Raw genomic sequence first — 15,819 nt, 5'->3', positions numbered from 1 at the left:
TCAAGCCTGTTGCATTTCTTTACCATGACATGTGATCTCTCACTACCCAATCCCTCCTTCGGAGCTACTAGCCGGAAACACCTTGTCACCCTAATGAAAATCATCCTCTTCGCTATTACTTGGTTTTCAGTTTTCTGCATGGCATGCACATGTTACAACAATTGCATCAGTAATATCACAGCCAATTCTCACAAATAAACACACAAATCCACTCACACAGTAATCAGGCATAAGAAGTCTAAAAAACTCCCTCCATATTTGAATTCCTGCCAGACATTTATTTTTTCTGCAAGTAGAGCATTATCTCAATTAGGAACAGCTTAGTGAAGGTATTTGAAGTCAGCAGCCAAACTTCCTAAAGAAAATTCAGCTTCAACACACCATTCTTGTCACTAAAAACTTAGGCAGATCTCAGACATAAGGGTAGACATGCTTCCTCTCTCCTGCTCACCAAGTCTTTGGCATAGTCTGTACGCTTTGTTTTAAAATTACAATACCAGTTTTGAAAAAATGGATATAAATTTGAATTTAGTCTTCCCTGTCTGCATAAAGGTAACAGTCCTGCAGGGTTTCTAGTTTCATGCATTCTAGCAAGCTGATGAAGTTTTCCTGACACGTCATGGAGCCACACGTCTTTAGGAGCAAAACCAGGAATCGTGAGAGGCAAAGATCTCCTTAGTAGAACATCTACTTAGTAGAACATTTGACCGAATATGCTGTTGGGGGAAAGGCCACATTGCTGAAACTCCCTTGCACACATACCCTTCACACCTCACCCACATCTCATCTGCTGCTTTTAGCCACCTCTTCTGCAATCATAATTATGGTAGCAGTTGTGCGTGTGCCATAGCCTGTGGGAACCAGACTCAGATACAAGTTCTCCCTAAGACTGCAAACAGGGAAGTCACAGCACACGCCAGCTGCATGCTAGGCAGCACATGCTACCTTCCAAGGACACAGAGACTCTGCCAAATGAGTGGAAAAACAAGAATAGCTAACAAGGGGAGCAACAAGTCCCCTGTAGAACTTAGGACAACTTCAGGTGCTGATGGAAATTACTACAGGGATGGAAGGGTTGAAGGCAGAGAGGACTTCTCAAACCTCATGTAGCTGTAGTCTGAAAGCACCATACTCCTACTACATTTACTTTAGCCTTTAAATTATTAATCTATTAATGCAATTAGGGAAACTGTTTAGATCTTTCACTTTTGTTCAGAAATTTATGATTTGCCCTATCTATGTTAAATTCTCAAATGGCAGACTTCCTCTATTGTCAAGGTTAACAAGAGAAAAAAGGGTTAATCAGGAATAACTGCATTATAAATACCATGCAGTAAAGAGTGAAAGAAAAGTTGAAGGGGCTTTGTGAAGAGGTTAACACTTTCTCATTGGAGAGAACAGGTAGTAAGTAAGTGGAAGGACACAATGTAAGCCTTTCTACTCTTTGCCTAGCTTTTATTAAATAGTACATACAAACTTCTTTTGTGCTTCCAGTAGAGAACATTTTTCCCCTATTTGTCTCAAAAAAACACAAACAATCCAAAACAACTGGACTTTAAAAAACAACCAACCAAAAAAAAAATTAAATAGCAAGTTTCATGGAGCTTTATTTCACAAAATTTCCTCTCCCCAAAAGGACATGGAGGTAATGTTTGTTTCATCTATATCAATTAAGCATAGCAAATTAGAAGTCAAAGTGTTTTCTAATTAAAGATTCTACCTGTGGCCTAAAGGGGATGGCAGAAGAGCTCCAGCGACTCTTGCAGAGGCAGACTGAGGTGTTACAGCCACGTTTTTTTTTTCTCTGCCCATTCACTGAGGGTTTGCTGCCCCCACGGCACAGCTAGCAGAAGATACTATGCACTTGTGCCACAGCTACTCTACTGTAAAGTGCCATGTTTCAGCATAAATTGCTGATAAAGATGGACTAGAGCTAAACTACCAGACCTTACAGCAGAATGAATGAAGTACAGGCAGATGTTCACTTCTGCAGACATAGCTATGAGTGAAGAACCAGAAAAGCTGACTCCCTCTGCCATTCCAGCAGCAGCTGCATCAGCTCCCTAGAAGTCCAGCCATGCTGCTGCTTGCCTGGTAATTATCAGTTGTAAAGGTTATGAACCTAAATTAGAGCTTTTGTGATACAGTCCATAGTGGGTTTCCATGTGTAAGTTATTGCAAGTGAAGCCTCTACAGCCAAGCATAGAATAAAACCAGAACACTGCCCAAAAGCTCTTTTTCATTTGAAAAGGAGAAACAAAAAAGGAGAAAATTATATAGAACAGAAATCTACAACTTTGACTGAAGCACAGTGATCTCAGAGTACCTCTTGGCCACAGGGACCAATTGGGACAGGAAAGCCCATCATCAAATTATTTGCATGGGAGGCAATTCTAAACAGACACTGGGAACAGAACTATCCTAGCACAGTGTACTCCCATCAAAGCCTCTTTCAAGTAAGGTAAGCAGTGCTTGCACCCTCTAGAAAGCAATGCCATCTTCTCACAGAAGAGTGCTGACTTCTCAGTGGGAGATGTTAGATATGCAGGGAGAAGAGTTCTGTTGAAATGTCTAGTTAATATCTGCTTAACATGAATAGTCAAGCACTTGCGGAAGAGCACTGCAGGAGTGGGTTTGGTGATGTTAGCTTTTGTGTGTTTTTTTTTTTTCTCTTCTAAATTAAATCATGCAGCACATGGAAGGTAAGGGCAAATAATTTTTCCAGGCATCCACCACATTGCCGGCAATGAGATGTGCCACAACAGCAAGTGTTAGCTCTGTGCAGCTGTTACCTATAGGTCAATGGCATTTAAAATAGAAAAATCTTTCTTACACAGTGTTATGAATAAAATTGCACTTGATTTTGTTAAAAACTCATATCACTGTAACTTTTCCAAATATTTCCCTTCTGGCATCTTAATTTTCTTCATTAACAGGAGCTTCTCTCTAAAAACTTCTCATTCATGTTGGACATACGACATACAAGAGCAGTAAGCCATTGTTGACCAGAAAACAGGTCTGTTGTTTCTTCAGTGCTTATTTCTAGCTGTCCCCACCCTCCCCCCAAAAAAGGTACAGGCAAGTTCACCTCTAAGTGTCAATTGTAACATTGAAATATAAACTCCTCAAGCAGACATTAGGAAGTTTAGTTTCACAGATTAAATATTTGAAAAGTTACAGAAGGTGCTGGAATAGTACACATTTAAATTGCTTAAAAATCCAAACTTGCAGCAACTTTGTAAATTCAAATTTCCAAAAGGTTTATAATGTCCTTGTGAACTTCTTCCACAGTGAGACGCCCTCAGGACAATAAAGCATCAAACTTCCAAGGCTGAGACCAAGAAACAAATCAGCAGGATGCACTTGCTCCACCAAGCAACTTTAAAAGAGGCATCTCCACTTCCAATAGCAAAAAGCTACTCCTTCATTCCATTTTGGACCTTTCAAAGTGTGTAATCATTCTTTCCTGGAAAATAAAATGCCCGATGTTGTCATTTTCCCCAATAGGTTTACATTATTCAGAAATAAGGTGGTATGCTTTGCACATTCACAACAAATGCACACCTATATGCATTTTAAGTCAGGAGTCCAACTTACACAGCAGATATACTACTTTTTTTTAGAAGACACATCTGCATTCTAAGTTGTATGATGGTTGTCCCCACTATCCTTCCCCCACCTTGTAGTATTTTACTGTTGCAGTGGCAAGATCAGAGAATTCAGTTCTAATAAGCCAGGTCCTTAACAGCTGACTCATGACTCCTTTGGCATGTCAGAAGACTAATTTGAGCTGAAGATTGGTTTACTGACCTCATCTGAATCCAGAAGAGCTGGAAGAGCACTGCAGGGGAGAAAAAAAAAATAGTTAAGAGAATTAGAATACCTACTGAGAGCATATTATTGATAAGCATTTTCAATCTTATGTTTCACCTTAAGCTTTTTAGGGCACAGGAAAGCAATAATGAAAATAGACCTTTCAATTAAACAGAAATCAGAGAAAGACACACAAAAGAGTAAGAACTCAAGGAGTATCCTCAATGACATTCAGTTTTAAAATTCTTTTTCTCTAAGTTTCTCATTACCAACTGAGCAATTTCCAGCTGCATTGAAATAGGCTGCTTCATTTATATAGGAACACTGCTGAACTCCACTGAAGACGTTTACAATATGGGACCATACTGTTCGATTTCTGGGACGCGCTTTTACAAGTTACACTGGTACCATAGCCTTTTCAATAGAGCTTCCATCTATCTATTAGGATCTCTTCAGAACCCCAATCAACATACTTTCAAGGACAGAGAACCCTGCAGACTACCCCAAAGTGCTATTTCCTAGCTTACACCAGTCTAGTCCTTGTTTTCTTAAGGAATCCTAGGTTCTGCAAAAAATAAGTACTAGAACTGAGAAAAACAAATTCAATTGAGAAAATGCACTTTTTCATCCTCTTGAAGCTTCACCTGGTTTCTCCCCTTAACTAACTGCAAGCAGAGTTTTGTACTTAAATCCCGAGCCTCTGCCAAAATTACCTGTTCAGATTTGCAAACATAATTAATCTACGAACTGTTTTGCTATCAAAAATTTAGACACTGACATTATCGGGATGTAAAAGTTACTAAAAGCAGAATAGATGCGGATTGCCTACATAGCTGATTATATTGCCAGAAGCATAAAAATGACTCAGACATTCCAAATAAAGTGGAGAACTAAATGACATTATTCAGTTATTTAAATTCAGCAATATACTGAAAGGACTTTTCAGAGCTCTAAACAGAAAGAGAAGGTTGGTTTGTTCTTTGTTTTCTGGATTTATTTATTTATTTAGACTTCAGTGAAGTGCAAAGAAATCAGTCTGTGGTTTCACAGTCTGAGATGGTGTTCCTTAAGTCAGCATGTGTTTAAGTGGCATGAATAGTAAGTCTGACAGACCACATAAAGCCAACTGGAAGCATGCTAAGGTGGCAGAGACCAATTTCCAGGCTGAACTCAGTATCTGCTCATGAAAAGGCAGCAAACAAGTTATAAGCCATTCTAATGTATTTGTGTTCCTGCGTCCAAGGAACTTGCTTTTATTGCGACTATAAAAATACTCACACATCTGTCACTGATGAAGGAACATTCTCCTCTACCCACTTCAAGTCATCCTCCTGCTACAAGTACAGAAATTAAATGGGAAACAAAAGTCAGTTTTTGCAAAATGCTGTCTCATAAAAGCCTTTTCTTCTCAGCCTACTTGACAAAAAACAATGTATTTCTAATGTCAGTTAAAAAAAATTCAATTTGATTTCTGGATTACAGAAAACACATTCCAAGAAAAAAGAAAAAAACAAAACCGCACCTATAACTTACTGTCAACTCTCTAATAGTCTAATGGTGACTAGGAAAAGCAGGCCCTCAGAACACTTTGGTTATTGACATAATCTAGTTTAGTCTCCCACAGAAGAACATTATCTGTAGAAAATGTTATATATGAAAAATTATTATCAAAAGCACAAGCTGGATTTTGCAGAGGTAAGTTAAACTGCATTGTCACGATTTCTCATTTCTATCTGACAAACACTCTCAATCACAACAAAAGCACACTTGTTTTGAAGTTAGAGAATTGACCCTTTTGGATCCTCCCATCCCCGAACTAGAAAAGTTTGACTTTTGTGTTATCCTCAGGTAAGTAGTACACAGTTGCAACCAACATTTGAGAAAAACAATGTTAACAACAAAAAAATTACTGCTATTATCATTAACTCTTAGAGGTTCTTTCAACTTTTACATTTATGCATGAATTCCATGAAAAGATTCTGAGACATATTTTCTACCTCCGAGCTCAAGGAGAGGTGAAACCACCTCTCCTTATAAGCCACATGGAAAAAAAAAGCAAATATATTAAAAATGTTCCACCCAAACTATTTAGGTAGTTACATAATATACACATCATGCCACTTGAGTACTGAATCACAAATCTCAAAATCAGAAGAGCATTAATTTATTTAAAATATGGCTCAGCCTCCCTCTCAGCCTGACAAACTTGTTAAAATAATATATTCTTCACTATCAAAATAGAGTATTATACAGTTCTATCGATACTGGATTGTGCAAACATTCCTAAAGAACTGACTGAATTCTAAAGCTTCCATTGAACTTACAGAAAATTATTTGAAAAACCTGTATTTACACTCTTTTCACAAATACTGTAAACATATGATGCTTTGATTCACTCCCACTCTGCAGCAAACCAGCAAAAGCCACTGACATTTATAGGCTGAACACTTCGCATATTTCTAAGCTACTACAGGGTGGCAACTAAACAAGAGAGATGGATCTGTACCTTTTGAGGTAGGGAGGGCATACTCACAGCTTTGTTTGCTTTTACATTCCCATTTGGTTCTTGCTTTGTACTTCTCATTTTCATTCCCTCTGAAGACAAAAGAAGGAAAAAAGATTGGGATAACTGAACTATAATTGTTCATAGACTGCTAAGTGAGGGTGTTGAGTGTTCATTCAGAATATTTAATCAAATCCAAAGAGACAGAGTAAAACAGACAAGTTATTCATTAAGATGATGTTTTCCCTTTGAAAGGCTTGACAGATGGAGTACCTAGTTTTCCTGAATTTTGCAATTTTACCCGTGAAATATCAATTTCTAGTCCTTTTATTTAAGCCAGACATAAGTAGCATAGAACTCAGAGACATAGTTGCCCAGAGAGGCTGTGGAATCCTTGTACTCAAGAGCCATCTAGACACGGTCCTGGGCAACCTGTTTTAGGTGACCCTGCTTGAATAGGGTGTTTGGACAGTATGACCACCAGAGGACCCTTCCAACCTCAACCATTCTAAGACATATGCAACTCCCCAAATTTATTTTACCTACTGACCCTCCACTTGGTTGACCTAAGAGCTGAGAGGCAACATGAATCTCCCAGCCCGGCAGCCAGATGTAGCTGATTTGGCAAATGCACTTAAAGTATTACACACTCCTCCTCAGCTCCTAAACAACTGAAACAGTACTGATACATCCCAGCAGAACTGATTTATGGAGAGACAGTGGCAGTGCGTATGTCACCCTACTTTTTACACAACTTATAAACAATAGTGTTACAAGGACAAAAGACATAGAAGGAAGGGAGATGGGAGGCAGGAAAGAGAGAAGGTTTCATAGTAGGAGTGGAGTGAGTGGAGAGAAAGATGCAATCTAGTGTTATAAAGCAGGACTCTCATTCATATGTAATTTCATGAATATGTAAACATATTCATCTATATGTTTACACCAGACAATTCCTAGATTGCTGAGTTCAGAGAACAGATAATAAATGAAAATCCTTAAACTGGATTTATAAGAGGGAACTACAAACAAAACCACTGCCTAGCAACAACATCCGAGAGATCCTTGGATATCCATCATCATGACTGGATCCAAACCTATGACTTGACATATTTGATCAAACAAAGTCCAGTGGACACAGTAAAGCAACCACAACAGTACCAGTGTGTTCAGTGTCATCTAAAAACCTCAGAATTAAACATCCAATGTAAACACTAAACAAAGCCAATGTTTCCTCTAAAACTGTATAAATCAATGGCAACAGGGAGGCATCGACTCTGCTTTTGCAGCAGTAATGAACTTTTTGCCAGAGGACAAGAGACCTCCCTCCACATAAGCGTCTCTTCAACACTGAAATTAGGTGGGGACAGAAGTTTTTCTCTTACCAAAGCTTTCCTTTAACATTGGCTCTTTCTGCTCATCATCATCCTCCTCTTCAGACAGTGGTGAGAAAGCAAACCTTTAGGAAGGAAAGAATGAAAGCTATCTTAGAAGAATATCTCTTGCCACCCAAGAGATTCATCACCTCAACATTCACATGACTTGATTATTCTGTGCAATTCAGTGTTTAAGACCTATGCTAAAATACATAATCAAAAGTTTAAGTCACTTCTTTCTCCATAAGTTGACCCCCAGGAACAGACTAAGTTTTATCTATGTGACTTCCTACACTTAACTTTTCGTCAAGTCTGTCCGTGTCCCACCCCTGCTTAGTATCCTTACGGATCAGTATACAGCAACTATAAATCACCCACCAGTACTTCTTTCGATAAATAAGCATTCACAAATCCCAGTATTTTTAGAAAGAGGTAAGAAAAGCTGAACCTTTGGTTGTTAGCAGATGGTCTCCACAGAATCATGATGACAAAAAGGATCATGGAAAACAATAAACGCCAGATGGCATCATCCACCCATAGCTCCTGCCAATCCTGTCAAGGAAAACAGCAGCACAAATAGAAGAAGTTGTGAAGCAAGAGACTTCATGTCCTCAGCTCTTTCCAGGGGTGAACTATAGGCATCTGACAAAGAGGCTTGTTTCCCATAACAGTGAGAATTTTAGCATGTGGTATATTACTCTATACATAATCCACAGAAAAATCTGTTCCACAATGCCCAATCTCACCTCTTACACTGACAAATGTAAACTTATCAAGAGGCAGCAATTGCAGACAGCATTCAATATAAACTCACCGACTGACAGTCCACCAGCCTGAACTTCATGGTGGTCCAGATGATAAAGACAATAGATGCTGCAAGATTAAAACAAACAAAATAATATCTTTGGATTAGCATATTTTAACAGGACTGTGTTTCCCAAACAAAGGGCAAAGACCTAAATAGTGAATTCTTAGAATCCAATTTATTAGTTTTGGAAAACAAGAGATTCATTTATTGCACTGATCTTATACGGCAGCTTAGGCACAGACCAGTATATTTTGTTCTTGGTTCTTCAAAGACACAAGGCATAAATCAAGTATTTGGCCAAACTCCTCATCCCTATTCACTATTCTTATATTACTTCCACCTAGTCTCCAAACCATGGTTTCATTATCAGTTGACAAATAAAGCCTACCCTGAAGTAAATGAACCATCTGATCTGCCTGAATGCCTAAGCATTCAGATCTTGACCCGTAAGAGTTCCAATGCTCAAACTGCTCTCACCACAGTTTTAGAAGATGAGACCTCCCTCCGCTAAGGTGTTCTATGACGACTAAGAACCAGATGCTGCAAGGAATTTAATCAGAGCTGTTGATTAAAAGGAATGGAAAAATGGAAAGAGAATCTGAATCTGTATTCTTCAAGAATACAGAAGGCATCATATGTTACACTACTAAGAATACTGTTTTTCCAAGAATCACTCTGGTGTTCAGCTATCTGGTCTTCAGACATATTAAAAATTTTATAGTATACAGTGATACTGTGATTTTGGCAACAAAACTACCTCTGTGAAGATCACAGCATAGGATAATAAACTTTTGCCCGCAACAGCTTTAAGAGGGACAAAAGTGCTCTGTTAGAGGAGCTGCACAGAGCTACTGATCTTATTAAGATCAGGACTAATGGTCCACTGCCTCTGAAGTACCACCATAACACTTGGCACAGACCCACTATTAGAAATGGGTCAAGTATTAGAAATACTAAGTACTTTGCATTTACAGAAAAGTCAAACTGAAAAATCTGCTTTAGTGATCAAGCCATATATGGAAATGGCAAGTGCTCTTATTTGCTTAGTGTAATTTTCTGCTTACCTGCTACTGCCAAAATGAGTGTGTTGGTGAAGTGCCGATATAAAGAGAGTTTCACAACATTCCTTCGAAGTTTTAGCAGTTTCATTGTTTGAGTTAAGCTGATGAATATGTATGGTAAGTCAAGGAAAGCCTCTGATGGACAATCTGGTCACAGACTTGGAAGGATACATATCTTATGATAACAGCTCTCCCACCCACACACTTAGCCCTCTAAAAGGTAGATAAGACTCAGTAGAAGAAAAGTTCATCCTATGGCAAAGGAGCAGGATGCATCCCTTTCATGTTATCTAGTCATCTAAACCTAGAACTCTTGTCACTCAAAGATGGTATCCAAGTATTTATTTTGGACTATAGCCCATTCCTCCAGAAAAGTGTCAGATGTATTTCTGATAAATGGAAAATCAAGTCTGAACTAGAAGTGAGTTAAAATCCAATTAGACAGTGCATACACGTCTTCACCCTTTTGCCTACAATTTTATTTCCATAGTGACAAAACAAGTGCTTAAGAGACATCACGATAGGAGAGAACTGGGGTTGTCATGGCTGGGCAGCAAGCTATTCACATTTTAAATAGAGTTTTGTGATTGACTTTTGCTAAAAACACTTTATAGGGATTTTTCTATACATGGTTTTGAGTTCAGCATCTGAAAGCAGTTGCTGAAGTCACACAAGGTTATGGTTGTTCGGATGTAATATCTCAACACACCAAAAAGTTAACACTGCCCCATTTTATCACCTAACTACTTCAAGATGAGCTCAAATTTTACACAACGAATTTTAGGTTTGATGTTCCCAAGAAACCTTCTCCCCAAAACCTAAACTGAGTCTGTTTTCCAAAGGCTACTACTATGGTATTGTTACAGTGCTACACTAGAACAAATTAATTTCATACTTCAACAATCAGAGACTGATAACAGATAGACTTAGAGCAGCTCCTGAACAGAGACTAGTTAACACAGATATCTACTGGCTACCTAGTTTTCCTTGCACTGGCCAGAAGTAGAAAGAACATAAACTTGAAGCTGATTTTAAAAAGTAGTCAGCCAGAGAGACTCCCAAAAAACAAATCTGAAAGAAAACACACCCCACCAAGTAAAATAGTGAAGGATATCCACCAGCACAGGGCAGTATCTAGGAAAGCCAGGGGAATAAAAGCCAAGGAGGCAAGATCATTCTGGGCCTGGAGACAAAGAGAGAGCCAATAAGAACAAACTGAAAAGGAAACAAGGTACAGAAGAAGGGAGAAGGGTCAGGCTATTTGATGAGAAACCACAAATACTCTGCCACAATGCTTCTGAGTTTTACTACAGAAGCAGAGGGCTTGAACCAAGAGCTTGGCCCAATGCACAGAGGGGAACTGACAATATCACATTGTCAGTTCTCAGTTCTCCACCAGCAAGTAGTTTTCCAGAGTAGGTCAACCTAGCACTGTTAAGAGAAGCCTCTGCTGAGGCAATTGCTGCGACAATGTGCTCTGGCCACTTCCAATACAGAAAACTAGTAATCAGCTTGTTAGAAATGTAGTAATTAAATCTTTCATTCATGGATGAACTGAATGCTCCACTGGCAACCACAAGTTTGACTGAAAGTGGCAAAAATTACCTTTGTGTGTGTATCAAAAACTATCAAAGTCCCAACTGAAACAAACAAATAATCTTTTATTCCTTTTAAGTATAAGACAGAAATATTAAGCTGTGAATAACTTGTAGCATTCTGCAGTTTATGAAAGGATATCCACAAAATAATACAGGCATCAATCATGGACAGGGCCAAGTTTGCTATCAGAGCCACAGTGTCATAGAAAAACTGAAAAAGTACCAAATATATAACATGTTAAATACCTTACCCCAAAATACCAAGAACAGAACAACAGAAATCTAAATCCCGAGATGCACTTAATGAAGCAAGCAGCAGCACCACTCACATGTACTTCCCCAGGTACACCCTCCAAAATTGGAGTGATGGTGCTTTGGGGGGGTTCTGTGTTGGTTTTGTTGTGGGTTTTTTTGGTTTGTTGGTTGGGGTTTGGGTTTTTTTGTTTGTTTGTTGTTTGGGGGTTTTGTTTTGTTGGGGTTTTTTGGGGTTGGTTTTTTTGTTTGTTTTTTTTTTTTTTTTTGACTCATGGACCAGTGACCCAAGCTGTACATTTGTGACTGCAACAAGCCTTACCTAATCTGAACTATTAGACACAAGGGTTCAGGCAGGACACAGTCTCTGAAACCTGACTAGTCAGAAAAATATTAAACTTATTTCAAAATACACAGAATTACATCCTGATAAAGACATCAAACTTAAAATAACTGTCAATAATCCATATCCACAGTTCCATATCCACTTCATCATCTTTGTTCCCTTCCTTTCTTTCAGCACAGCCCTCAGATTCTCCCTTAGCTTATAAGTAAATAAAGCCAGTAGTATCTGTGGCCTATGGGAAAATTCAAGAAGTTATTACTGACCCCTGTGACTCTAAGAACACCTTCCATGCCAGAAAATAGTAGATAAAGGGCTCCAGCCATAACTACTTTGTGAAGAGTAACTCCAAGGCGAGGCCTGCAGGAAAATAAAGTGAAATTTAGATTAAGTGGGGGGAAAAAAAAGTGAAGTCACATCAACATGAGTCCAATGTAAAGCATGAAGCATGTGAATAAAAGGTCCTTGTGACAAGTCACTTCTGGATCCACAGATTTTATTATGGTACTCAAAGCTTACTATTAATTTTGTCTTATGGTATAATGTGACTAAGGAAGAGATTGACAGCAGTCCTGTTTTCTAGTTAACCTGTTTAGCTTTTTACGAACATTTCAAGAAGTCTCAGCCCACCCCTTCTTCACCAGTTCCCCCAGCACACCCACACTTGCTAGAAGCTTCCACTGCAACACAGAATGTTGTTTTACCATTGAATACAGCTGGGGACAGACAGATGAGCACCAATCTTGGCAGCAGAAGACTCCTAAAGCAGATCCCCTCCCCCATCAGTGATTCTTGACCTCCCCCATTTCTAGAAGCTCCTCCATGCCCAGAAGGCAGGCATATAAAGCTCCCATTCCAGTCAGTGGAGTATCTCAACAGTGACTCAGAAACCTACCCAACAGTGGTACATGGAATGGGGTGGGAAGAAGAGTAATCATCATATGGAATTGCACATCTCTGTTGACTAGTGAAGAAGTCTAGACCTTTACAGCATTTAACTAAAGCACCTACCTTTTAAGTACCAAAGTACAGGGAGATGAATACTTCCTTAAGTTATTCAAAACCAATGCTGAAAAGCTTTTTAATAGAACACAGCAAACATGTAACAGAATTACTCACTTGACTATCCCATATCCCAGGCTGACTATGATGACCAGAGTTCGAGCCAATGAGCGCTTCACAGCTGAAAGCAGTTCTGCTAGTATTACTGCTCCTTGAACTACCAAAAGCATAGAGGAGGAAGCTAGGTTATTGAAATATAATTTCTGTTTTATTAACTAGTGCATGTAATTGCAGCATGAGAGCAGACATAATTATTTCCAGAAAGTAGGCTATTAAAGCATATAATCTTTTTTTTACCTATCTCTGGACTAAGCTTTCAGAAACAATAGCTCACAACATAAAAAAAGCTACTGAGAAATTGTACATACACAGAAAGTGGAGACTAAATGATCCATAAAATGTTTATCCATCAGATCAGCCTGGATCATCTTCTGAACAAGTCAACCAACAAAACCCTCTATACTATGGGTGTGGCCAATTAACAAAGCCATAATGAAGTTTTACTTGCAGAGTTTCATGTGTAAGCATCCATCCTAAAAAACTCAAAACCAGAGTCACAAAGTTTTGTGTGGAGAGAATTGCTTAAGATTGATTATCAGGCTATGGGCTGAATACCAAAAGTCATCTGCAATCCTGTCATGTTGAACAAGGAGTTTCAAAGTCTCTTTCCAAGGCCAATACCAATTGTCAGAAATTAATTACAAGCCACACTTAGGAAGTCCTATTTTAAACTTCAAGCTAGGACTACCATGAATACTCTCCAGAATCTAGCATTTTATAGGACACTATACTCACGAGTCAGAGAAAGCAATAGCATTTTATCTTTAGAAAAGCACAGATCATCATATTTACAATATATTAAAAAAATGCAGAAACTCTTGTTCCCTGTTCTTTGGTTTGAAACAATCCTCAAGTAATTATATACTTAATATGCATCTGTCACCCCAATTTAGCATAAGCCGCTAGTGCTATGCCCCATCAATTAGACTGCAAGCTGCTATGGCTACCTACCAGATTCCCCTGTGTAGCGGATATTCTGGAACTCTGCGTAGAAAACTGCTTTCTCCAGCATTCCCAGGAAGATAACGGCACCAATCCAGAACTGGATTCTCAGGAGATCCCGCCAGTAACAGGCTGACCACGCAAGCCATAGAACCCCAAAGAATACGTATACAATACACATCACCATGAAAAACTATTACACAAAAAGAAGCAAGAAATAGGAACCTTAGACACAGAGAAATCATTTTGTTGTTTCCATTCCACAGCTGTAAAAATAGGTCTATTTTCTCCCTGAGTATGGCAATTTTAAAAGTTTTTATATACAAAAGTGACTAGAAACAAATATTGCTTCATTTGTCTTCTCTGGATTCTTTTACAGTGACAGTCTAATTTCTCACTGCCAACACAGGGAATCAAAGTAATTGAATTTCTGAGCAATTGGTCTCATGAAGAGCAGTCTGCCAATTTACTCAGAGGCAATTTTTCTACAGAAGATATCAAGTGCTACTAGCTTAAAAAACTTAGATAAGAGCTCAGGCTAGAATCTCTGCCCCTTCTTCACATACTACTCTATTACTAGCTTCATCGTACATTTACAGTACTCTGCAAATAAGCTTACAAGTCACCTTTACACACCGTTCCACAGAACAGAGATAAGCAACTGATGGTTGTCATCTCTCTGTTCAAATAATTTGACAACTTCTCTCAAAAGTTAATTTCCAGCAAAGTCAGTTTTTGACCAAGCTTTAGGTCAGCCAAAAATCTGGAATTGAAAAAGAAACCCAGATATTCATTTAAATATTATAATTTTGCGATTTTTTTTTCAGTCCAGTGTTACTTGCTTCAGAAGAACTTTCAGGGTATACGTCTCCTACAGCAAACAACAAGCTTGACAATGCTACTCAGTGGTGAGTATTCTAAATGACAGCACCATACCAGAGCAAGTTAATCTCAGTGTCCTTTTTGAAAACTTAAGAGGGATAAGAAGGAGAGAGTAAGACATTAAATGAATAGCAGGAAGTACTTAGCCAAAGTATATGACAGTAATAATCAAGCAGTCTCCACTTGCAGAAGTTTTTTTTTTAACCAAGCAAGCATTGAAGTTAGCTGCACAAGCCATTGAAGCTTTCACAAACTGAAAACACCTTCCTTAGGAGAACAGCTTACTGATCTCAGATTTTCAAGTCTGACTAACCCATGCAGTTCAAATGGTAAGGACCTAGGCATGCTAGTTCACGTTGTAGTTCAGATGCTCCATCACAGAAACATTTAGACAGAGACTTTCTTCTGGACCTGACACTTGGGGATATTCACACTAGTGAATATGTGTCAGTAGAACTGATAAGAGGCTTTTTACTTCTGTCGGACTCTCCTTTTACAGGCCACTCTTCCCAGTACAGTCAGGCTAGAGACCTTACATGTTACTAATCCCCAGCTAAAGTCTGTTTACGCTGCATAAATATTTAAGTTCTTTTATTTTCTTAGCCTCCTGGACAGCGGCAACTAGCAACCAAGTCAACAACTCCTTTGAATAAAAAGGGGATTAGCTCTTTGCAGTTCAGTCATGCTTTTGCTGTTAGGCAGTATTAAGGACCTCCTCATAGAGTGTAAGACAGCCGGTGGAGGAAGGAAGATTAAGGTGTAAAAGAACAAAGAAAGCAGTGCCAAATGAAAGGGTAGCTGTAAAAAAAGGATAGACTAGCAAATTTTCTAAGATATGAGCCAAAGAGAAAAGCAGCATCAGTAAAATTGCTCAGTTTAGAGCAAATGATACTGTTAACTTTGGCAACTACAAACTGACAGACATCAAGTCAATCCAGAGAATGACAACATTAGTAACACATGCAAACATCTGAAATCTATGCCTGTTTTCCCCTACTCAACACCAAACACCACCACCAAACCAAAAACACTCTGTGCTAAATTATTTTTTCTGAAACACTGGCTTTGTGTTACCTAAAGTATGGAAGGAGAATCCCCTGCAGAGGGATCTGGACAGGCTGG

The 15,819-nt window shown here is 38.7% G+C and overlaps 1 protein-coding gene across 1 annotated transcript; it reads right to left on the bottom strand.

The window, feature by feature from the left end:
• Window positions 1-3,122: 3,122 nt before the first annotated feature.
• TMEM87A (transmembrane protein 87A) lies at window positions 3,123-14,008 on the bottom strand (the record flags this gene model as incomplete). The annotated part of the gene is made up of 12 exons (XM_010292258.1): window positions 3,123-3,466; window positions 3,811-3,841; window positions 5,092-5,147; window positions 6,347-6,408; window positions 7,699-7,772; window positions 8,138-8,241; window positions 8,504-8,562; window positions 9,562-9,670; window positions 10,673-10,741; window positions 12,018-12,111; window positions 12,871-12,970; window positions 13,825-14,008. Coding segments are annotated over 12 exons (984 nt in total), but the record flags the coding sequence as incomplete, so codon positions are not given.
• Between the last annotated feature and the right edge of the window lie 1,811 nt (window positions 14,009-15,819).

This window comes from Phaethon lepturus, unplaced genomic scaffold (genome assembly GCF_000687285.1).
Source record: "Phaethon lepturus isolate BGI_N335 unplaced genomic scaffold, ASM68728v1 scaffold17888, whole genome shotgun sequence".
Lineage (NCBI taxonomy): Eukaryota > Metazoa > Chordata > Aves > Phaethontiformes > Phaethontidae > Phaethon > Phaethon lepturus.
This window is presented reverse-complemented; position numbering and strand designations above follow the sequence as displayed.